General features: G+C 39.7%; 1 protein-coding gene across 7 annotated transcripts in view; it reads left to right on the forward strand.

The window, feature by feature from the left end:
- The window catches only part of BRWD3 (bromodomain and WD repeat domain containing 3), a 54,774-nt gene that overhangs the window by 1,911 nt on the left and 27,873 nt on the right, over positions 1 to 24,990 (forward strand). For 5 of the 7 annotated variants that reach the window (XM_015278524.4, XM_040699449.2, XM_015278525.4 and 2 more), the window contains 8 exons: positions 7,051 to 7,201; positions 9,560 to 9,658; positions 15,580 to 15,740; positions 17,596 to 17,817; positions 18,601 to 18,701; positions 19,355 to 19,425; positions 20,824 to 20,924; positions 22,724 to 22,764. In XM_015278524.4, the coding sequence (XP_015134010.1) occupies positions 7,051 to 7,201; positions 9,560 to 9,658; positions 15,580 to 15,740; positions 17,596 to 17,817; positions 18,601 to 18,701; positions 19,355 to 19,425; positions 20,824 to 20,924; positions 22,724 to 22,764 (947 nt within the window). Of the gene's footprint in view, positions 1 to 240; positions 2,538 to 5,264; positions 5,316 to 7,050; positions 7,202 to 9,559; positions 9,659 to 15,579; positions 15,741 to 17,595; positions 17,818 to 18,600; positions 18,702 to 19,354; positions 19,426 to 20,823; positions 20,925 to 22,723; positions 22,765 to 24,990 lie in introns of those variants that run through there. The other 2 variants (XM_046940598.1, XM_025150345.3) reach the window with 2 other exon arrangements.

Consider the following 24,990-nt stretch of genomic DNA (forward strand, 5'->3'; position numbering starts at 1 on the left):
TCCTCTGGTGGATAATTCTAGAGCTGTTTATTGAGTGAGCAGAAATGGAGTAAGTACTGCATTCAATAAATCTCAGTGCTGTGAGAGAATCTGAGATCTAACAGCAGGCCGGTTCAAGTTCAGCTTGTGCCTGCATGCAGTGAGGAGTGCTAGCAGCTGCAATGTGAAGTCTGATTTCAGACTGTTTTGCTTCATCAGTTGTATCGTGTCTGCATTTTTCCACTTCATTCTGTGAGGTGTGGCTAGGAAAGTGTTAAAGCCTTTTCTTCTGTGTTAGGTGGTGCTGCTGAAGACATATATTCTTAAGATTTTCAGAAGCAGGAAGCAAATAGGAGTGAAGTGAGGCTTGGAATTAAAGGGAAGTTGTTTCTTGGTGCATAGAATTATCAAAGCGAAGTATAAGATTTCTTTCCTCTCTTTTAAGCTAATCAGCAATTATTCTTTTTAATCATCTCTTTTCTAGTTTTGTTTATCTGGTTAACATGATAAACCAGTAAGGAACAGGACAACGAGCTAATCATTTCAGCCGGACAGGTTGATGCTATATGGGATGAGCTGAGCTTCAATTAATCCTCAGGCTGAAGCTTTTACTGTCAAGGATGTGGCAGGAAAGCCTTTTCCCCTCTCTGCTTAGAGTCTGATGAATCTGGAATTTGGACCTTTGGATACGTGTGATTGTATATTAACCTGAACTACTTGACTTCTGTGCTAGCTAGATGTCTGAATGAATGTTTAGAACAAAGCTAGGGCTGTGGAGAAGAAAAAAAACTCTGAACTTAATTTTAATTATCTCACCTTGTGAACAAAAAATTAATTACTGATGCTAGCAGTCAGGGATGGAGTTTTTTCTACCCATTTATCTTGTTTGACCCCTGAGAAGCAGGAGAGCAGTCGGTTACAATCTTTGCCTTGTGTTGCAACTGCACTGGGCAGGCAGGCCTGAGATAATTGAGCAAAATGAGAGATTTGCAAACCCAGAGAAGTGAGGTTTGTTTGTTTGTTTGCCCAATATTCTGCTCCTGCAAATCTGACAAAGAACTTATTGTTCCAATTGCTGATGTTTCAACTTAGTTTTCCATTCTCAGTCTGACTGTTTAGTCTAGAGCTGGTATTTGTGCGAGAACGTGCTGATGCTCTTGTTGTAGAGTGTGCTATTGCTCTGAGGGCTTTTGGATATGATAAAGACGGAACAACCAAATCGCCTGCCAGGTGGCTTTTATCTAGTTAACGTTTACTCCCACATCCCTCAAGCTTTTAGTCAAGATCTGAAATCTCTCTGTTAAGAGATTTCTTTTTCTTTCTTATTTGAACTTAGTCTTTCACTTTACACGTCAGGCACCCTCAGGCAGGAGAATAGTTGAAGATACCCTAGTAAGAACTGTATCTAGTGAGCAAAGCCACACAGAGAACACGAGCGTGTTGTCCATTTGTGTTCCCTTTGTGTCTCCTTCTCCTTTCCACTTTGGAGCACTTTTTATGTGCAACATGTGGCTGCCTGTCTAGATAATTGTCCAGGTGTGCTCCTAAGGTCTGCGTGCTCCAAGTGGTTTTTACTTTGCTCTTGGCTGCTGGTGGTCTTGGGACATGAAACATGCTTGTAAAGGGGAGGGTCCTCACTTTCATTATGAAGGTCTTAGGTATGTCGAACTTGCAGGCAATTAGTACTTCTATTTTAATTTAACCACAGCAGCTTAATTCATAGCCAGCTGCTGAGCAGACAAGTCGAGCTGAGCTGCTTTAGATTATCAGAGTGGTCTCCAGTGGACAATTTTTGGAAGTTATTTTTGTTTATTCCTGATAAAAATGACCAGTCTGGTTTTCAAGAACGTTCTGAAGGACTGTCTGTTCTGGCAAAGACTGTTTTGTTCTTTGTGCTGAAGTTAAGCTTAATTTTAGGAAAAACAGAGCATCAGCTGTTGCTGGACAGTGTATCTGAGTGGAGAATTTGTGTCTGTGGATGGCTGCACTAGTATGGAACAGCTTATGGGATTTGGCTTTGAGTTTCTGCCTCGTCCATCTGCATTGATTTAAAACTAGCTGTGAATCTGAGGTGCTGTTATTTATAGGTATTGCCAATCCCAGCATTAGCAGCAGAGAGATGGTACGGTTTTGTCACCTCAGGAAAATGTCATCTGCTATATGATAGTTCCAACCTAATCGCCCTGAGGAAATTGAGTGGATAATGGCTTTTGAATTTCTGTGTTTATGTATATTGTTGACATCTTGTGAAAGTCCAGTATCTGAGCTTCCTTTTGCTGAGATTCCATATTTGAGGTCTTGAGTAATTTCCTGCTTGCTCAGCTGCCTTGGTCCTCCTGGTCTCCTCTGCTGCTTTTTGATAGAGTTGTCAATTGATTCTTAATTGATTGTTATTTTGGCAAACAAGAGCAGTATGGTGCAGCTGCCTGGAGGTTAGAAATCTGCTGCTGCTGCACAGCTGCCTGCCTGCCTGCCTGCCCCAGGACCTGGTGGGAAGGGGCCTTCCAAGGCCCACGTTGTTCTCCGCCTTCCCTCCACTGTGCAGCTTTTGCATCAGGGTGAGTTGGTGCTTTGAAGCAATGTTTCCCTGGGCTTCCCTGAAGAGGTGTTTCAGAGCTGTCTCATTCCAGGCCCTGCGAACACAGACATCTCCTTATAAGCAGTAATCACAATGAGTTGTCTTTTTGTTTGTTTGTTTCCTGTTTATTGAACCATTCTTGGGAGGAGAAACTGTCAGCAGTAATACCAGGGGATTTTGTTTGTTTGTTTCGGGGATCAGCAAGCTTCTTGCCTGTGTCTTAGCTGCCTAGTGAGGACTCTTAGCAGTCTGAGATTATGTTGTAATACTTCCAACATCAGAAACATAAACAGGTTTAGGGGTATGACTTTCTCCTAGCCCTTGCGTGACTTCAGCAATAGTTCCTTCAGTAATAGTTCCTTATTTGTAGCTGCTTATCTCTTGTATCTCTTGTAGCAGCATATTTGCATATTAGTTCAAGCTGTTGTGATTAAGTCCACCTGCAGCTGTTTACATGAGGTTTTTAGAAGGACATACTGACTTTGATTATTTGAGTTCTTAGATCTGTAAGACCTGTAAAGTTGCTTTATTGGAGAGCGTTTCCCTGGTGCTGTGGCAGTCTCAAGCTCTGATATTTTCACCTGTATAGGATTTTTAACCATTTTTAGAATTTATTATATTATTATTATTATTTTATAATTTTTTTAACCGTTTTTATAGTTTATCCCAGTATGTCTGTAGAACTGGCTCTCACTAAGCATGCCTTCAGCTCTTCCGAGTTATTTTAAAACAGTCCTTTAAAAGCTCCTTGTTTAACACGTTTTTGGCCTGTATTACTAGATTCTTACTTTTTTTCCTAATTTTCTATTTTTTTTTTTCAAACATAGTTTTTAATATTCTAAGGATATTTTCTAATGCATTTGGGGGAGGTGATAATATGCTTTCTGTGGTTTAATTTCGCTGCGTGGCAAAAAGGTGGAATCCCAAATGTGGCTGTAGCTGATGTTAAGATTTGCCTTTTTCTGTCCTTCTGTGAATGCAAATTTGATCTGGGAGGCTTCATTATTCTCTGCCGTGTGTTTGCAGCTTCACATTTTGGGATGACTTTTAAAATCCACGTACAGCTCTCTCACATGGAGGTGAGAAGCAGGAGTTGTGTTTCAAGTTCTTTTGGGAACCTGAAAACAAAATTGCTTGATCTGCTCCAGGCTGCAGTTTAAGTGTTCTGGTTGGAAGTTACTATGGAAAAAAATCTCCAGGAGAATTAACTTCTATTGCTGTCTGCCTGTGTAGCTGTTTGGTAATAACAGTATTAATATACAGATTAGGGGCCACTTAGGCTGCTGTGGTTTGTAGAAACGTGTAAATGACAGGGGAAGGAGAGCCACACAGCCTTTCTTCTTTAGTGTGGTATGGTTCTGATTGCAGGTGGCAGAGCTGATGGGTAGGGCGTGTTAATAAAGGGAATGATCACTTTGATACGTGCCCAGTCTGTGCAATATGCTGCACGTTAACTGTTGTTGAGGAAAGTTTACAATCTAATAAAACTGAGTGCTGCTCCGGCAGCTCCCTGGTGCTGGTTTAGCTCTGGCTCCATGCTGGGTTTGCCAACTTTCGTGGTCTGGCAGGGGGCAGCCAGATGTCTGTGTCCTGAGCTGCTTAGTGTCTCGGCCACCCAGACAAATCACCACCAGGCATCTGCAGATAGCTGCCACATGCTCGGGGCTCTGGCGCATCCATCTTTGATCTTTGAGTGCTGGCAGGTCTGCAGATGTGTTGGTGCTCACTCCCTTTGCTATTCTGTAAAAAAAGAGAAGGAAAAAAAAAAAAACAACTGCCTTAAAGGTCTTTATGCAACGAAGTAGCATTCCATTTCTGAATAGATGTACTAAGTCAGTCAGTTCTCGCTGAATAACATGTGCTTTGTGTAAGTAAAGCCAGGCTCTGTCTCCACAGTAGGATATCTGCTGCCAGGCTTAATCCAACACCTCTCTCAAGACATAGAATAGCAGCAAGGCTTCAAACAGCCCATTCCTGAGTGAAAAGAGACGTGTTTCGCTGTGTTACCCTGAGAGAATAGTTTGGCCTTTCTGAAAGTTTTCCAGAAAGAGGAGGATTTCTATTCTAAAATTGAAATGGAAGTTTTTTCTGCTTCTGGATTGGTTACTAGCTTTCTTTTAATCTTATGAGCTAGAATAACTGCTAGAGTTGATAGCTGTTGACTGAGAAACGTGCTACTAATCATCAGAGCTGTAAAAGAGCATTTTATACTCTGAATTCAATAAATTGCATACTTTCCCTTTAGATTGCCTTTGTTTCAGATCCTTCCCTTACATAGTGAAGGGAGGCTAGTACATGATAACAAAGCCTTTTTTTTTTTTACCATTAATGCATTTATAATTTACAAATAGCTAAGAATGCCAGACAAATAGAAAAGTTCAGATAATCCTTGTATCTCATTCTGGCTGCTGTTATATCGTGTAGTTTACAACTAATGGCAATTCATAGTTACATCCTGAAGTTCACTGGCTGCACAATTGGGTAGCCACTGATATCAGTTTGGAACTGTATGGTTTCGGAAAAAGAAGTTTGAATGGCTGCAGAAATATTTGTGGTACGGGCTGTTTATTCCTTAATGCTCATAGTATGAAAATTTATGACGTGGGCCTGTGTTAAGGAAGTTATCAAGTTTGTATTTCTTGAAGAATTACAAAGCCCAGGGCTTTGGAGGAGCTTGCCTTTCACGTGGATTTCTATTGCCTTGCAGATCTTTGGCATGCAGTGACTGAGAGGTTGCATGGTGAAGCCTTACTCTTCTGTAAGAGTTTCCATTCAGATGGGGAGTGTTTGAGTGATTTCAGTCAAATAATACCTTGTATGTGTCATTAGAGAAGGCTGTGATTTGTTGGGTTAAAATCTCACTCATGGATTTATGGGACGGCACTGATCCTGCTTGCCGTGCGGTGATGACATTGTACAACATGACTCACTGCTCTGGGCCCCGTAGCACCACTGCTGCTGCCCAATTGGAATGAACCATTTCCCAATGACATGTGGTAATAACGCCCGTGATGACACAGCTCAACCAGTAGTGTTTTGGCAGCACACCTCAATGAAGTGGTTGTCTGTTCCTCTTTCCTGCTGCCTGCCGCTCCCTCTGCTGTTCTGGGGCATTCTCTTGAGGGTGTAGGTGGACAGGGTAGCCGGACCTGTCTGGTGATGCTCTGCTGTTAAAAGAAGCAGTCCTCTCCTTTCCTTTCCGCCAGCTCTGACACTCGTCTGAATCACAGTCAGCTCTGTGCAGAACGCCTTTCCCTTCTGTGTGTTGAATGTTCTCTGAGCTGAAACAACTTGCAGTGTGATAGATGAGCACTGGGGCTGATGCCAAGGGAAACTTGATTGAGTAGTCAGGCTGGGCAAAAACTTGTCCTGCACTGTGTGGAGGGCCCTGCATTGCTGGAGAGTGCTTAGAGCTCTTCACCAGCATTGGGTGCGACTGGACACAGCTGCACTGTTTGGGTGGGAAGGGGGTGTGTGCATAGGCATGTGCCTGCTGCTGTTTCTTTACAGTGAATGCTGTTCTGTCCTTTTCAGGTTGGCTTTAATATTACTTGGCATTAGTTTGTGGCTTGGGAGAACAAAAAAATTCCTTTAGTATCATTGTATTCTTCATAATGTTGCAACAGATACAGCAATTGTAAATAGTTCTAGTTCAGTGTGTTCTCAGTCTTCAGTCACAGATACCGAGGATCTGAAGGGCCTGCTGTTGTTGGTCTTAGAAAAGAGGTGATTGTAGTTCTACATCCCGGGTTGAAGGAGCCAAATGGACTCTGATGTTGCATATTTTGGTTGGCCGCTGGTGGGTGTAGTAGGAGTCAGGCAGGTACAGGGCACTCTAGATAAGACAGCAAAGCTTATTTGCTGTTTGGACAGTCTGTTGGGGAAGCTATCATATCCCCATAGAAAACCGTCTCTGTGTAATGCAGAAAAGGAGGAATGTTTTCTTGGGATAACAAATTAGGAGCTGACAAATGTGGGTCTTAAAGTTACTATTCCTAGCAATTAGAAAATGGGGACTGGGTATTGCTCTAAGCATAATATTTAGGGTTTTCAGGCCTTGTACACCCACTTCTTACAGTAATGTAAGGCAAGGGTTTTTCAGCTAAGCAAAACATAGTGCATGTGAGAAGAATGAATTGAAGGGTAAAATAGACTGCAGAAGCCCCCAGGCAATACTTCATTTGATCAGACCAGTGCACTGAGAATGCTGTGTTTCTGGGATCTTTTGTTATTAAAGAGCGTTCTAAATTACTACTCTGGCTGCTACTACCTTGATTTTCTAGTCTGACTTATTCCGCATTCTGTGACGTGTTGAAAGATATCTTGGGTATAATTAATTTTGAGGATGCTTTCACCACCTCCATTTTAGAAATGATTTAAATACCTAATTTTAATATTTGAATAGGAATTAAGAAAAAAGAAAAAAAAAAAGAAATACTAGCAGAAGCAAGAATAAACCAATTTTCAGATACCTGTGTTATCTATATGTTTAGGTGGCTGTCAATGCCCACATCCCTCCGGATTATCTTCTTAGGATCTGTGAGAGACTTGGGCCGCTTTTAGACAAGGAAATCCCACAGAGCGTCTTAGGTGTGCAGACCTTGCTGGGTGTTGGGCGCCAATCTCTGCTAAGGGCAGCAAAAGGTAAGATTTTCAGTTTGTGTCTGTCTGCGTTTTGTTTTGAGCAGTGAAACCTTTTATTTCAATCCATATTGTGTTATCTTTGTTTGTTTGTGTAAACCCTGGTTTATCTTCTCTGCTTTTCAGCTCCTGTTTACTTAACATGGTCTTGCTAAAACTTATTGCTGGCCTTGTTACTGTGTCTTTGGTTGGGAATGCCATCTCTGTCTATTATTGCCTTATCTCATTACTTCTCCTTTTCCTCCCCAGCTTGTTGGGCTGGTATTTGTGTCAACAGTGTGATGAACTGGATTAGAGATTTGATCCACCTGAAAAATAGCCATGTTATTCCAAATACATAAACGTGTGTGTGTCTGAAATAACCTACCACAGTTTATATTTTGCTGGGCTACCTTTCATGCTGGTGTGTTCCATTATTTGATTGTCTGGCTGTGCAGACAGGTTGAAGGGTAGGGTGGCATTTGGGGCAGCAGTTAGAGGGTTGGAGAAGGTGAGACATTCTTTGGTGATAGTTTCCTGCTTGAAGTTAATTTGAACAAAATCCCCTGTTCCCTTCTTGAATAGGACACCAGTCTAGTCCTTCTGAAAAACTGCTCTGCTTGAGATAATGTTCCTGAAAGCACACTTTTGTGTTATAACTAAGCGGATCTGAGAGCCATTTGCTATTGAAAAGAGTGGTTCCTCCCTTCTCTCCTCCCTGCCACTTCTTCCCTGTAGGAGCCAGAACTTGTTTGATCATATGATGTGCTGATTCAGAGCTGAACTGTTGCAAAACTTGGTATTGCTATAGTAAGTATTGAATTAAACGAGCTCATGGATCAGAGTGCTGGAGGTGACAAAGGCAGCAGGAGCATCCTCCTGAGAGAGAAGCAGAGGTGGAGAGCTGGACCTTCCTGTTTCAGTGGCAGTTGAACACTAAATTTTCTGCATGTGAAGTCAGACTCAGATGCGTAACCAGGATGGTAGCTTGTTGCTAATCCATTTGATCTCACCTGGTGGATGTGGCATCTGCAGTCGCTCATCCAAAATTTGAGGGATGAATCTATGTTTTATTTTAACTGGGATTTGCAGGGTGGTTTGCAGCAAAACATTTCTTCATTTCACATCACTTTGCATCTTAGAAGAAAACATGGAAACATACCTATTCTGGGAGCTGGTCTCTGGGTAGATTAGGGAACAGAGGCTGGATGAATTGCTGACATATGTGGTGCTTGCTAAGTGACAAATTTATTGTGAAGAGAATTCTGCTGGATTTACGATGGGATTTTTTTCTTCAGAAAAAAAAGGTGCTGTGACATTGTGCAATTTGGTGTGCACCCACTAGCGTGGAACAGTGCACCTTTTGTAAAATTGACACATACAGTTTTGGTTTTTTTTACTCTTAGTTGTGCTTCAGTATGAAGCTTCCGTTTACCTTTAGCACTTGTAGTTATTTTGATCAATTTTGGAAAGTTTAAGTGCTGTTTTTAAGGTGCAACTTTGTAATGCTCTTTGGCACAGTTTGGACTGTAATCAGAGGGTGCTCTCAGGAGTCTTTCTGAGTCACATAACCTTGTGCACAGCATGTTCAGAGATCGAGGTGCTGATACGCAGATCTACCGATCTGTGGCACTGTCCTTCTGTTTCAGTTCTTATTCACTGTGGCAGCTCGTTTCTCCCCTCCAGATGGCTAGAAATGGAAGAAGTCCAGGTCTAATTTCTGAGGCTCTCTGAACAGTCTCAGAAATATTGCTATTGTTCTGGAGAGAAGGCTCTCTGAGGCCAGTTGGCAGCGTGTAGCTGGAGTGCCTTTAAAGAAAACAGTCTTCATTTTAAAAGCTGTTTTTGGGGGAGGGGCACAGGGTGCAGAGGAGTATCTACAGATAGGGCATATTGCCACCAATTGTAAGAAAACAGATTTATTGAAAAAAAACTTCTCCTCTTTTCAGGGAGAATGTATGTGAAGTGTATTCTCAAATGTACAGTTTGTAAGGAGAGATCCTGTATGTGTTGGCTACAATCGCATCGGAATTGAATGTTGCCTCAATACAAAGTGTGCCTACTTTTTTTGTTCTCTTTTTCTTACCAGCAGATTAGATACTGTTCACCAAAATGAAGCAAAGCCAAGCTAAAAACATTTACAGTCATATTGCTTAGGAATGAGAAATCAGCTTAACAACTTCCCCCAATTAAATTTCTGACAAACTACTTAAAAAGATGAATCTTATTTTTCCATGAGAGCAGTTGAGCTTGGCAGCTGAGAAATGACAGGCGAGGATGCTGGGAGTGCTGCTTGATGCTGTTGCTTCTAGGAAGAATAGGTCAGTTGGGCCTGGCTTGGCCGATCATTTCTCTAACCCACTGTTAATCTTTCCCATACAGATTTCAGACATACACTATGGAAGGGATCAGCATTTGCAGCTCTTCACAGAGGCCGGCCTCCCGAACTACCTGTAAATTATGGGAAACCACCAAACGTGGGTGAGTTTTGAAACATAAATGAGGTGGTTTTTCCTCCTCTGTGTTTTTATTAATGTTCCATCTTAAAGTTGCTCTTTCTGGCTTAAATGCTAATTTGGGTTTTCGTTAGTGGCTTTTTTGAGGTGTCACCATTAATTAATCTAAAAAACAATCCTCACTGACAGTAGAATAACTGTTTTTGCACTGTTCTGGCTTCAGCCTTCTATAATATATGTACACATGTTAAAACATTGTGTCCGCATTAAATAGCTTTGCATGTCACCATCCTGTTTAGAGAGAAGTAGGCTTTAATTTATGTGTTATGATACACCTGTGTAAGAAGTGCATATGCTCATATAATTGAATAGGCATGGTCACAGGAGCATGTAGACAACCTTTCGTTCAAGAGCTTTAGCTGGAATAAAGCACCTGTTTCCCAGATAACTTTTGTGTCTCAAGAATTCATTTTAGTTCAGTTATGACAGAAAGCAGACTACTTGCAACATCCTTCTCTATAAAAGGAAATAATCACCAAGCCAACACTTGCATTTGCTTTCAGTTGGATAAAGAACTTGTATAGAACTTGGATATTTGTATGCATTCAGCTTATTTATCATCAAAGAGCTCTGTTTTGCTTAAACTGAAACGTCTTTTCCTAGTATGGTCTGAATTTTCATTAACTATTTTTACAGCAAACAAATTTGATTCTTGCAGGTGTAAATATGAGTCCTATCTGTCATGATTTCTTTTCTTATTAGGATATTTTATCTATGATTACCATGTGAGTTTTAGTGCAGATATATGGACTTCCCCTGATTTGTAAGGGGATTCATTCATGTGCATTTCTCTTATCTGTTGAGTGTAAATCTCTAATGGGAAGTCTTTGTGTTGAACTCCATCCAACTAGCATGATTAATGTAACTCAAAAATCAGAATGCTGAGAGTACCTAGGATAGTGTTTCTTGTCTTTTTTCTTTTTCCCCTCTTTTTCCTTGTCTAATCTCTGGAAATAATTTATCCTTTTAAGGAGATTCCATCCTCCATCCCAGCCATTTCTCCTCTAGAGATGCAGGGATCATGACGACAGTCTTCTGCTTCTACAATATCTGTTCCTCTCTTTCTGTTTCTGCTTCTGCACTTTCTCTGTGTCTCTCGTTACTAAAAGTTAACCTCTGTCTGACATAAAAGCGACAAAGTCGAGGCTGCTTGTGGTTGAAACCAATGGCACATTTTGCATAAGGTCTGTGGTATTCCAGCAACAGTGACAGAAGAGTGAAGTTAATATGGGTCTTCTATATGAAGAAGAAATGGATATTTGCCTAAAACTTTTTCATAATTAACTATTACCTTAGTAGTTTTCCTGCTTTTGTCAGGTAATTCGAGCTATATTGTGTCACTTAAGAAGGAACTATTTCCATATATTGGTAATGTTACTTCTGTGTATATCTCTGTATTTATTCTTTTAGATTAGTTCTGAATTTACTTTAAAATTAGCACTTAAGTTGGGGAACTGCTAATAAGCTGGATTATAGATTGATCACATAACCTCATATACAATATATGTATTGCGTTATATATAATAATATAATAATATATGTATTGTGAATACAGTGTTATTGATGAGGCATAGTGGTGGACTGGACTTCAGCACTGTCATGCTATCACGACAGAGGTCTCTGCTACTTGCTTGGTGTCTGTTTAGTGATGTAGAGAACAGAATGTTTTCTTGTTTTTTGGTATTTTCCCACAAACTGCTATATTAAGAAACACAAAAGTGTTGTGTGGAAACGAGTCTTTATAGCCAGGAGTTCCTTTTTGTAAATACCAGTTTCTAGAAGAATACCGTCCTCCTTGGATAGATATATAAACTACCAGTTAGAGAGAAGAATATGGACGAAGTTTAAAAATACAGGAATGTCCTGATCTACAGGTGTACAGGAGACAGAAACTTGATTTTGGTGTTCCCAATGGCTGTTCCTGATTTGGGTGTCAAAAAATTCTTCTGTGTGCATTTGTGCAAAATTGAGTGGGATTTTTTTTTTTCTGGTGAGTGGTGCTGCAGTGTCTGTGTCTTGTTTTAAATCACTAAACAAAGAGGTACACACAGGCTCTTCAATATTTCAACATGATTGTGAATTCCTGTGCTGTGCTGACTTAATCAGCCTGGGATGGCCTGGGGCAGTCAGACAGGGACTGCCTGGAGGTTTCTGGAAGTACTCACTGAAGTGCTGGATGTAGCTGTGCTAAAGGAATGGGTGCCCAGCATCACGTGCAGTCATGAAACCACTTCTGAGTTGCCTGTGCAGACAGTTAAGTCAGGTGTAGAAATAGTGAGTATAAGTACTCTTACATTGTTTCCATTCTAGTGATAAATATTTAAGCTTGCTGCCAGCAGGATACCATGGTGAAGTTGATGAGCGTGGCCTTTCTGACTGTTTCTTTGCTGGTTCTGTGGGAGTGGTATGTTTGGAACTGAATGAAGTTCCATGAAGTCAGCAGCTCTGAAAGCCAAAATGCTTTGTTTCTGGGCTATTAGCAGGTCTGGCTGTCTTGGTGACACATCCATTCTTTGAGAAAGTATTTGGCATGTGTGAGCCAACTGTGTGTGTTTCCCGGTGTCCATGTGAAATCCAGGCTTGTGATGTGTTTCTTCTGCATGCTCTGAGAGGTACCCAGCCTTCAGGCCTGATGTTACATCTGTCTTGTTATCTCTAGCAATACAGATTGCCACTTATGAATTACTGTTTTACAGTGCATTTGAGTCCCCTGCACTCACTGCAGTCATGCCTGTACTTGCACTAGAAGTGCAGGGTTTTTTTGGAAGTGTGTATGTTCAAGGACCAAGGGCTGTGAGAAGCAGAAAAATGCATGTGTCTGACTGCATGGCACCCCAACCTAATGCTGTGGGTTGGTGCTTCTGTAAGCCAGGGCTTTCCCCAGCTCAGGGAGTCGGAGTCCACATCCCCACCAGTGTGCTGCAAGAAGGATAAACTGGACTCATTTCTGAGGTCAGCAATCTCTCCTTCCCAAAGGGAAAGTGTGCCAAGTTCTGTGTGGCAGCAGGGAGTGTTTTGGAGATTGTGAAGGTTGTGATTAAGGGATGTTTTGACTGGTGAAAGGCTATCAGCAGCAATGAGGTTCACAGCATCTCTGCACATGGGTAACAGTCATGTGAACAGCTAGAAGAGCAGAACTTCATCGGAGAAAGCGGTTCTGTGTGCAGAAAAAAAAGTTGCTTCATTTCTTAAAAAGAAGACTAGATTTGCTCACTGTGAATGTCACGTAACATCAAGACAGTTTTGAAAGCTTTCCTTAGGAGTAAATAATGAGGGGAAGGGGAATGGACCTGGCGGCTGTTAGGCCTAGTATGGCACAAAGTGCTTCAGCTAATTAAATGTGTTGCTCAGTTTTTAAGCGTAGTGTTTTGCTAATTCTCCCTGTGGGAATCAGTTTTTTTCTTTTTTTTTTTTCTTTTTCTTTTTAAATTATTTTAGACTTTGAGTATAATAACTTTGTTGTACTAAAGAAAACAGATATTCCAGGGCTCTTGATCTTGTGCTTGGGTATTTCACCCATTAATGTTCTACCATAAGATAGGAGAACTAGATCTGTGCATGGTTTGTTGTTGTTTTCTGACCTGTGTGAGTGCTACTTTGCAGTTCCTTTGAAGGCAGTGAGAATTTATCAAGTGTAAGTAGACTACGATCAGTGATGTCTTTGTGTGTGAGATAAATATTTCTAGTATACACTTAGCTTTCTTGCAGGGAGAATCAGGTGCGTTGAATGCTTCCTTCTTTTTGTTCAAAGATGCACTTGTGCCTGGCTGTTGTTACACCTGATGCATGGTGAGTCCTTTGTCTGAGTTACAGCAATGAGCAGTAGTATGTTTCCAGAAGAGAACACTGCAGTGCTCAGAAGGTATTGTGATTATTGGGAATATACTGAGATACAGTTTCACTTTTTTGATTCAGCTTCTTTTGTGTGTGTGTGTGGTTAAAAATGTTCAAAGCCATCTGAAATTGTTTCAAGGCAGGTAGGGTGTTACTGTGTGTTTGAATGCTCTAAAAGGCAAAGCAGAATTACTGTGTTGCTCAGTTGCTGTATCTCTGCTTTGCCCTAACACCTCTCCAGTGGTGGGGAAAGGAAACTGTAATGTTTTTAAGAAGTTAGGTGTTAAGCTGGTTTGTCTAAACAATGTATAGAAATAATGTGTAGGCAAAGCAGAAGGTACTCTTTGAACTGCATTTATTACAAAGGGATCTCTGTTCCCTCCTGTAAAAGGTGGGGGAAAAGGTTAAAAGATGAGAGGAAACTTTGCTAGGGGAGGCAGTTTCTGTATAATAGAACAGTTCCTATATAATATCAGATATTGCTTGAATAGTAGGCAGATAGTAAATAAATGCACCAAGCCAAATTATACTTCTCTAGTACTGCTGAGTATGTGTTTTTGCCTGAAAAACAAATATTGACTGAAGATAAGGTCATGGTGGGAGCCTGATGATTATTTTTCAAGCACAGACTTCTTTCATGCTGCTGTGCCTTTTTTCTAATATGTAGCATTTGTGTTGCATTCAATTACTAAAAATAACCCAAATTTCAGGGCATAAAACTGAGAAACAAAAATACCTTCTGTAAACCTGGATCAATTCATTTTTCTGCCCTGCTTATCTCTCTGCTTGGGTTTAACTGCCTCAAGCTTATAAACGTACAGAAGTGTGTAACCAGTTTGTAACTCTTTGAAAGGATGCTTCTTGACTTTGTAGTTTTCTGACATCTTCCATGGTCTTTTTTTTTTCTTCCTCTGGTGTTTGTGTAGACAGGCATGATGATACAATTAAGAAAATGGGTCAAGTTGTTCATTATGCTGTTAAACTTAAGGGCTGAAAGGCACTGGAGAGCTTCCCGTGGCTCCTGGGAAGTCCTGCCTACCGCAATGTGCAGTACACAAGATAAGGGGATCTGCAGGGAGCCTCCTATTGCAAATAGTGGCGTTCAGAAAGAACTCTCAAAATGCTGAAGTCAAAAGTCCAAGTAGTATGAATGAGGACAGGTAAAATAAAATGCCAAGAGTTACCTCAAATTATGCATTGGATCAAAGATTAGAATTAGCATCTTTCTGTACTCTGCAGCCATGATGATCTTCCTGCAATGGTGTGCCCTGGCAGTCAATTTCATGCTTAGTCTCTCCTCTCATTTTCTAGTGGAAAGGTTCATAGTTACCTTCAGCGAATCTGCTAGCAGTGCTTGTTTCCACCTCATGCTTTTGTGCACTGAGGTTTCAGCCTCTTTTTGTCAGCTCCCCTAGATACAGCAATACTGATATCATTCGTTGTTGCAGTTTCTTTTTTGTGCTCTTAACTGGAACTCTTTCTATCAGTGCTGTGTATTTCTTGTTCTTGCACTGTGATAAAAATGAAAGGAAGTTGCTGCTACTGCCAATAATGAGAGACTTTTTGGGAAACATACAGAAAACTTTTGATCCTGACATATGATCTGGGGCCCTGTCCAAATGAATCTATATTATCCCAAATTAAAAAACCAACAAACAAAAGTGATGCCATCCAAAAATAAATTTGTGATAATTGTTATATGGCAATTTCGTATCACTAACACTGAATTTTCAAAGTCCACGGAGTTGTTGCCTGTTCACCATCTGAACTCTTGGATTAACTTTTGGTGATTATGAAAACTCTTCACTTTGCTTTAATATTTGTTAGGAAACCAGGTGTATTGTGTGTTGCAATAGATTTTGAAAACTTCTTCCTTCATGGTTGTGCATTTTTTGGAAGACAGCACAGAATGTTCTGATAAGGTGGCAGAGGTGCAGATTTATAGATGATAAAAGCTGTTACCAAATCTTAAACTGACACAATATTTGTTTACTTTGAGTTCTGGACGCAAAATCCAGGTCTTAATTTTTATTACTACTTTTTTTCTTCCAGTAAATATCCTTTCTGCACGGCAATTAACTGGATGTGGACGTTTCAGCCACTTGTTCCCAACATCCACCTACCAACAGATGAAGATGCACAAGAGGATATTAGGGCATCTATCTTCTGTTTACTGTATAGCCTTTGATCGCAGTGGGAGAAGGATTTTTACAGTAAGCCTAATAATTTTCCTTTTCTTTGAAGATTACTTTGCTTAGTTTGGTTTTCTTCTTGTTTGAGTCCATTAACAGCCTCTTTGTTGCTGATGGAGATGCAGAACAGCCTCTAGGAAAAGAACGGAAGAAAAAAATTGATATATATATATGAAAATCCACCTTTTTCATTGTTAGTTTTCACTTTTCACCTGACTTGATGTTTTAAAATTGCTTCTGGCTCTGGTAGACTGAAACAGCTATCTACTTGCTAACCCTTACAGAAGAGCTACTCCACTCCAGATCTTGTAGCTCTCACTTGAAATGAGTGCTCATTTTTATTGGTTAATCGACTTTCTTGCTGAATGGCACCTGAATTATTCTGGACTTTGTAATTATTGTGCATACTGCTTGCTGAGTTTGGTCTAACACTTTTTTAACTACATTTTACCTTTGGTAACCTTGGAAATTCTGGCAGTCCTCTTACATTTCAGTAAAAACCTGGTGACAAATAAAGAGTCTCATTACTTCATCTGCCATTTACACCTCTGCTAAATGTACTTTCTAGAATCCATACTATGTCAGTATATATTCATATGGATATACAAATAACATTTTCAGTTTTTCATTATAATATATAACATACATTTCTATGACACTACCCTTGGTTTTTGTTCTATGCATTTAAAAACCAGCAGATTTTTAAAATTAATAACCAAGAATGCATTTTTAAAGAGTGAATGCTAATCCCTGTCTTGGCTTTCTTTGCCCTTGTCTCTTATCAATAGCTATTTAGCACAATTTACCTGGAAGGCTAATTGTTACCTTTGTTTTTTTGCTAGCTTTCCCACTAATTATGGATTGGTCAAATAGAGATACTGTTATGGTAATCACTCTGGATCACAGTGAGGACCTTTCCATTTTTATCTATACCATAAAAAAATCTTTTTCATCTGCAGTTATAAGAAGTACTGAAACTGATTTGTCTATGAGCTTATGTGCAGCTAATGAAATGTAATTTAAAGTCAAATGATGTTGACACTATGGTTAGTGTTATTGCGTTGATGTGCCTGAATGATTAGTGGTAATCCTAGGAGAACACTGGAGAAACAGAGATTGAGACTTGAATGTAGCATTCTGCTGTTCTTTTGCCTGCTTGCATTAGGGTTGAGATTAGTATTCTTTTTAATGTTTGAATAGTTCAAGTATCTGTGAACTGCCTAAAAATTGTTAATAATATTCAGACTGAGTGTGAAGTTACATAGCTGCTATTGGAGGTAGAAGCATTTTACAATAAGCTGCTGTTGGATTGTATCCTATCTCAAACTGAATTCTCTCAGTTGCACATGATATCCATGAGTTCTCTCTCAGTGGTCCAAGTTTCTTCCATTAACAAAAATTAAACCTTGTGGTACAGCTGACTGGCAGCTCTTGGGGCCTGGCGGAGGTTCTGAGGTGCCTCATGTGCTTAAGCTCTTGTTTTCCTTAGAGCTCCCTCCAGCCTTAAGGTCACCCTACATTTAGTACTGGATTGATCCTGCTCACACAGATGAATGTGCCTGTTAATAATAGATAATTAAACATCTCATCTGAAATTTGATTACTAATGAAGGTACTGAGAGATGTTATATTTGCAGTGTATATTAGTACAAATCAAAAGAGCATCTTCTGTTTTACAAACATCTCAATTCCTGCCATCACAAAATGATTCCCAAACTCAGATGTGTTTCTATGGAATCCCACTGAAGTTATTCATCTGGCAGTTCATAACCTCGAGGTGCTTTAGGTACTTGTTCATCCACAGCCCACATGTGCATCATGGACACATAACGTGTGTATTATTTTATATAATCTTTGGATATTTTTCTGGCATTAGGGGTCAGATGATTGCTTGGTCAAAATCTGGGCTACAGATGATGGGCGCCTGCTCTCAACGCTGCGAGGACACTCAGCTGAGATTTCTGACATGGCTGTTAACTATGAGAACACGCTGCTTGCAGCAGGCAGTTGTGATAAGATTGTCAGAGTGTGGTGTCTTCGAACCTGTGCCCCAGTCGCAGTCCTGCAGGGCCATTCTGCTTCCATTACTTCCATACAGGTAAGGAATAACACTTCTTCATAAGCTGTTGAAATAAAATGGTACTAACAAATGTAGATTAGCAAATGGGAATAAAAGTTCTCATTCCATCGTGTTTGGCAGTGTAGGTTTGTCCCAGCTGAGAGCATCAGATGAACTGGCAGGGTCAGGGGGAAACGGCTGGCATCCTCGACAGCTGTGTGCACAGCAACTGGGAAACTCATTAGTCTTCCTCTTGTCTGTGCTTCCAGTTTTGTCTGATTTTAACTCTGTTGCAATTTACTTACTTTATTATTAAGGCAATATTTTACAACTTGATTTTGTATTATATATATTTACATAAATAAAATATGATATATGCATTGTATGTGTATACCATATATAACATCCCTAGCAAGCTTTTTTTAAAAAATTCTGATAGTTCAGAAAATAATCATAATTCTTTTTGACTTTTTGAGGAAGCAGGAAAATGTCACGGACATAGAGAATTACAGAGGTATTCTCTCATCTTGTTGCCCTGGTCTGGGACTAAGAGGGACTAAGCTTGTTCCCTCTTGGAGTTAAATTTTCTATGGCCAAAATAGACTTGCTAGTCAAAATGTGTTTATTTTTTGTTTTTATTTTCTTGGCTTTATTTTTATGAAAGTTCCTTTTCTATGTTTGTGCCTGTTCCTGCTCTCTATAATCCTGAGGAGAAAGTTAACATGCTAATGAAAAAGATTCTTGTCAATGTCCGTTTACAAATCTGTAGCATGTAAGGGGGAGAATGAAATTAGCTGATTGAATTCTAAACTTTATTTTCAGTTCTCTCCAGCAAGAAAAGGCACAACACGATACCTCACTTCTACTGGTGCTGATGGAACAATCTGTTTCTGGCAGTGGCATGCTAACACCATGAAGTTTAAGTAAGCCTGTTCAGATTATTATTTTAAAAGGACAAATTTATTTGGAATTTTAAAGTGGAGAGGAATGCTGGGATAATTAGGGGCACGTTCCTTCTCAATGAACAAGTTCCTTGGGGATGTGTTCTGCTTTATACTTGCTGCTGGATGACTACGGTGTGACTGCCATACATAACACCAGTGTGTGGGGCAGAAAGCACATTCTTACATGTGTTGCAGAGTATATGGCATTACAGTGCAGAGGGGAGGCTATTTTTTTCTTTTTTCTGTGCTTTGCCAGGCAGTGCTGTGTTTAGGACCACATCCTTGTGTGAAATGTACAAGCAAAGATATTTCATTGCATTTGATCAGAAGAACACGGATCTATAGATGTCATCAAACCCACACTTAATAGGAAATAAATCCTATTATACAAATGGCTTGCCAAGTTTTGTTTTAAATGGGTTTAAGTTGGTTAATAGAACTATAAATAAGTTAAATATTTTCAATTTGGAAAATGATGGTTTTATTAGCAAACAAATGAAAATAAGCTCTAGCAAAATAAGGTATGAATTATGAAACGAAGAGTTTTAAGATGAATGTGCTGACCTTACCAGCTTAGTTGCAGTGCAGGAATAAAGTAATGAAGAGTAAAAATGCTGTTATGTCACATATAGGGATCGCCCTGTGAAATTTGCGGAGAGGTCCAGGCCTGGTGTTCAGATATCTTGTTCATCTTTCAGTTCTGGTATGTATGCAGTATGAGGTAGCTGGAATGTGTTTTCTGAACTGTAATTCCTTTGGTGGGTGACAGGGCTATTGCTTCTTTATAAATACAAATGATATCAAAGCCTTTTGCAGTTAATTACAGCACTGTCAAACTGTGATTGTTTGAATTTCTTTGTGCAGAGTGTCTGTTTCAAGCTGCTTTTTTGCTTTGTGTGTGTGTGTGCATGCTTGTTTCTATGTTTTAAATTCAGCTAAAATGTTTTTACCACCTCAAAAGAAAGTCTTTGAGTAAAGACTTTCAATAGAAAGTTCTTTAAATCTTCCAGACAGGTGGCTTCTGTTTAGAGATGGCTCTTTTGCTAATTCCAGATTTGGCTGTATTCTAGAAGAATCAGTTCTCCTTACTTAGGGACTTCTTTGGGCTTCAGTAATTCACAGTGTTTCCTTCAGGGCACTTTTGCCCTCCCTCTTTCCCTCTGGCTCCCAGGCTGCACATGCTGCTGCTTGGCAGAACCATGGAGGCCAGACCAGCCTGGGAGTGCAGGAGGGAGACAGAGTTGTCTCATTAGTGAGCAGCTATTCAGTAGTCTACTTAGTACTGAACAGCAAAGTATAAAATAGTCTATTGAGTGATTTGTGAGTGACCAAGTCCTTATGTTCCCTTGTACGTGTTTGAAAATATCAGCTTGAATGACATCCTGTTACATCTCTTAATCCTCAAAAATAGTGATTCTATTCTATTCTGCTATATTAAGCAAATTTGTGTAATTTCTTATTAATTTTTGTTACCTGAAATTGAGAACTATTCTAGAGCCGTGCAACCCTTAACGTATTCCTTTTTTTAAAATCTGGAGTCCTGAAATTATTAAAACCATTTCAATGCCATAAGCTACACATAAGCACCCATTTTTTTCCTGCAATATTATTAACAGAACAAACAAACATTGCAAGAAAATAACTTAATTGCTGACTCCCAGTTCACCAATAATTTCTCTAATGCACTTCAAATAGATGCGCTTCCATACTTGGTTTGGCCAGTGAGGATATCAAGTTATTCCCCTTTTATTTTTCTGCATAGGCTGACTGAGAGCACTCTGATAATTTCTGAAGGTATGGGAGAAAGCAGTAGAATTAGTTGATGAGTGCTGTAACTTGCAATTTTATCTTCCTTTGGTCACAAAGACCTACAGCTGTAAAATGTTGCAGACCTCATTGTTATGTTATAGTCTGAGAAAGTACAGGTTAAAGCAAAGGTTGTCAGAGTTGACTTATTTTTTCTGGATGTGTGTTTGTATTACATTGACATTTTCGGTTTAAAACTTCTTTAAAACTGCTTCTTTGACAATAATGAAATAACTGAAATTAGTTGTTCCATGGATGACTTTTCTTCTCACTGAAGAAACATTGTCTGTCTTAGGTGGCATGTTCATTGCAACAGGTAGTACTGACCACGTGATAAGAATATATTATTTGGGCTCAGAGTCTCCAGAGAAAATGGCTGAGTTGGAATCTCACACGGTAAGAGACAAATCAGAAAGGAAATCTTCCTTTTCCCCCTACCTTCTTTCAAGAACTTAGGCTTTGTATACTCTATTAAACTTCTTTTCTGTCTTTAGAGTTTGGTTGGCTCTCAACACTCTGGTATTTTAATGCCTTGAAATTTGTGGTATACTTATTTTAAAATTCTCGTGAAGCCCAAGATGTGTGCAGAATATTTTATATATTTTATTCCCTCTCCCAGAAAACCTTTATTCCAGGAAATGGAGGGACTGGGTGGTTTCATTTGTTCCTGAAGAGAGTCTGTGATGGGGTGGGGAATTAAAGCAGTTTTCATGCAAGACATAATTATTCCTGTTAAATTTATTCTTGAATATTTAACTTGATTTGTGACAGAAATCCATGTAATAAAAAGACCCCAGAGTAATTCTGGTTTTAGAGTATGGCGTCAGACTCTGGATCATTTAGAAAGCAAGGAAAACTTGAAGAGTATCCTTTCTTAGGTGATGCAGAAGGATTCTCATTAAAATTGAAAATATTCTGAATATCTGTATAATAACCTTCAGAGCTAGTTTCTGGGTTTCTGAGTCTTGATGGTTTCTATTAAAACTATTGAATATCTTGATTTTACTGAAATCTGATGGAGAGCAGTTACTAAAATAGTATCAAATCTGTCTTCATTTCTTAATTGTTACTGAGAACAGAGGATGATAGTATTATTTATTGTGTTTGTGGTAAACAATGTATCAGAAAGGCCAACTCATAGCAACATTGATAGGCTTCTCAATGATGAGGAGCTTGGAGCATACTGTAATAGCCCAGCTGCCCACTTTAATAGTATTTTGTATGTTAGAGCTGAGGACTAAATTGATTAATTGAACTTCAGTGGGAGTCGTGAGTCCTGCATTTGTGTCTCAGAGCTTCAAGTCAGTAAATCCAGCAAATGTTTTGCTCACTGGGAAGAACTTATCTTCTGTATTCAGCACATCAGCTTTGGAATTCTGAAAACTGAAATTCCTTTGATTTTTGGAATTCTGCTCAATACCTCAGACTGCTGTTAGCCTGCCCCTGAAAAAGTCCTGAGCTGGACACTTGTTGTCAGGACCTGGGGACATTCATGGGAGGAAAGATGAGCAAGTGCATGTAGCCAGTACAAGTATTAAGCAAAGTAAAATAACAATTTTTTTAAAATGTCTAAAATTTAATGCTAGTTTCTCAACAGTTAAGAAGTGGAAATAAAACCAAGGTTTGTTTGCTTTTCCTGTTGTTGTTGGACAAAATATTTTGAACCACTTTAATGTTCTATCTAAAAATTGCAAACCTCTTATATATGTGGTTAAGTCATTCATTTACCATTGTATTGAGCACTATACCTACCAGGCCTTGGGGACTCTGGGAGTCCTACTCCTGCTAACAGTGGAGTGTTAAAGGTGCAGGGTTCCCAGGCAAGGTTTGCTTTGTGGCACTGTGCAGGAAGGCTGTGCTCAGGTAAGAGCAGAGCTGCTGCAGCTTCCTCCTCCTAAATATGCAAATACTGAGGAGATTGAGCTAGAAATCCTTTGCATCCCTCTCTGAGCTCGCTCTGGAAGGCTGTGGATTCACCCCCTCTTTGAGATTTTTCTTTTTTGATGCCTAAAACAAAATGCCTGCTTGGGAAATTTTAACAGGGGATGTGACTTTTCTTGAATTTGTATGATAATGTATTACAGGAGATGTATAGGAAGGTGTGATTTGCTAAATAGCAGTTCAACAATAAGATCTTTTTGGATGAGTGTTTCATCTTACAAAGCACTTACTACTGTTTTTCCTCCCTTGTTTAGGACAAAGTTGTCGCAGTTCAGTTCTGTAACAATGGAGACAGGTGAGTGGCTGCCCTGGGATTTTTCCATTGAAAGTGTGGTGTTTAATTTTCTAAACAACTTTCCAAAATAAACTTAGTGCAACAGTAAGACTGCACATGGGCTCGGATTAATCTTGGACAAATTATTTGAAGTGTACTGGAAGATGTGTACCATATCTGCAAGCTTAGTCTTGCTGTCTTCTGCACATATATATACACATATATATAACAACAAAAATATTCTGTGACTGTGCTTTTCTTGGTGTTTCTTTTTTTCTTAAATTGAGTAAATAGGAAACCAAATTTTGTATCCTTTTAGTGTCTCACCTCACAGGTAGACTTGTTAAGTACAGAAAGAGTTACTTCTGGAGTAAGAGCACTATAATAGGCATAAGCTAAGTAAAGCTAAAACTGTTACACATTCATAGACGGTCAGACAAGCAAGTGTGCTTCATGGTCTGGAGTGCAATCGTCTATCTGCAAAGAGCTGTGATCTGATCTTCATTAATGAGGTTTCTGTTGAAGGTGCTTTTACCTGAGAAAGTTGGCAGTAGCATCTGAGTGTATTCAGGTTTTCAGGTTTTTACAGTAGGATCTGGGATTTCATTTTCCAATTACTTTGCTTTATCGTTTCAGTTCTGTTAGGGCGAGGTGAAGAGCAAGTGTGTGTACTTACCTGTTTATCTGCGTGGCTGTCATCTGGTAGTGACTTTTGACCTTCTATTTTTCTGGAGCACCAGGAAGCAAAGGGGTGGTGCAGTGGCTGTACCACACCTCTGTTTGCCAGATTTAGCTTGTGCTGATGGCCAGCTTATAGGCAAAGGAGTGGACAAGCTACCAGTGATAGCAGCACTTCAGTTAGCTCTTGCATTCAAAGGAGATGTCCCGTGTTTTTGTAGCAAGGCACAGATGAAGATGCCACTTTATCCTCTCAGCTACTCTTGTTCCATCCTCTCTTTAGTATGGGAACTCTCAAATATGTGACTTTCAAAGAAGCATGCTCTTAGGTTAGCATTGGAGCAATCCTATCTTCACAGGCCAAAAGGATATACAACCTCATGCATTAGCTGATGAAAGGAAGATAAGCAGGAAAGGAGAAATAGAAATTGTTATGTTGTCTGGAGTGTGATGGAAAGGAGTTGTGGATACTTTGGCAGCTGAGTATCTATTGTGCATAATTAAAAAATGAACTTCAGAACTATGTTATAGGTAGAGCTGTTTTTTTTTCTGTGTTTAACTGTGTACTTATCGTGTTGAAGCTGGTAGTGTTGTTGATAGATTATTTATGTGTTGGTTTGTATTTTAGTGGTTTTTGTGTGTTTTTTTCTTTTAGTGTTTAAGCTTTTCTTGCCTATGCTTTCTGCATCATTTATACCAGCTGGGGACCAGAAAGCAGCCAATGATTTGCATAATTTGAAAACATTTTCCAAATAATATGACATTGCTGATATGTTGCTGAAGCATAAGTCATCCGCCCTTTGCTATCTGTCTAGTTTAATTCCTTGGTGAATGGCTTCTTCTGTGAGGCCCTCTCGGGGCATGTTGACCAAGCAGGTTCTCTGTTCTGGTGCTCAGAGTTCTGAAAAATTGGGCAAGTGTGTTTGTTTTAATGAATTCGCCATTCATAAGTTCTTGACTTGACTTCAGTGGGAGTCTAGTAAAGGACATGATACGATGAACAGCCTCAGAAATGACAGGAGAAAGTCCTGATTGGTTCTTGATGGGGGATAAGCACAGTTTAGCTCTTCAGTGGGATATAAAGATCTTTGGGTCTTGTGGACAATTTTATTGGTCTGCTTTATTATTTATAAAAATTTGCTTCTGTCTGACAACGTGTGCAAAAATGTGAATTTTTAGGCAAATCCATGAATTTCCAGCTAATTAGTTTAGATGACTACTGTCATCTTGCAGTCCTAATATTGATTAAATGAACTGTTCCTACCTCCAAAGCTTTTGGTTTTTAAACCTGCGTTAAGTCAGGATGCTGTTGCTTCTGTAGGATCTGCAGGCAGGATGCCCATGGCAAGAGGTTCCTATAGGCATATCCGTGTGTCAAGCTTCTGCAGCACAGCTGTGTTGGAATGCAGTATGACAAGCTATGATTAGTGACCAACATCCTAATGTAAATGTTTTTATGCCAGCTTTTGCTCATTTTCCTTATTTTGCTTGGCAGAAGGTTTAAGGGATTTGTGCATGCAGGAGCCATCCAAGCAAAGCAGTGCCTTTGCCAGAGGAACTGCACCTGTA

This window comes from Gallus gallus, chromosome 4 (genome assembly GCF_016699485.2).
Source record: "Gallus gallus isolate bGalGal1 chromosome 4, bGalGal1.mat.broiler.GRCg7b, whole genome shotgun sequence".
NCBI lineage: Eukaryota > Metazoa > Chordata > Aves > Galliformes > Phasianidae > Gallus > Gallus gallus.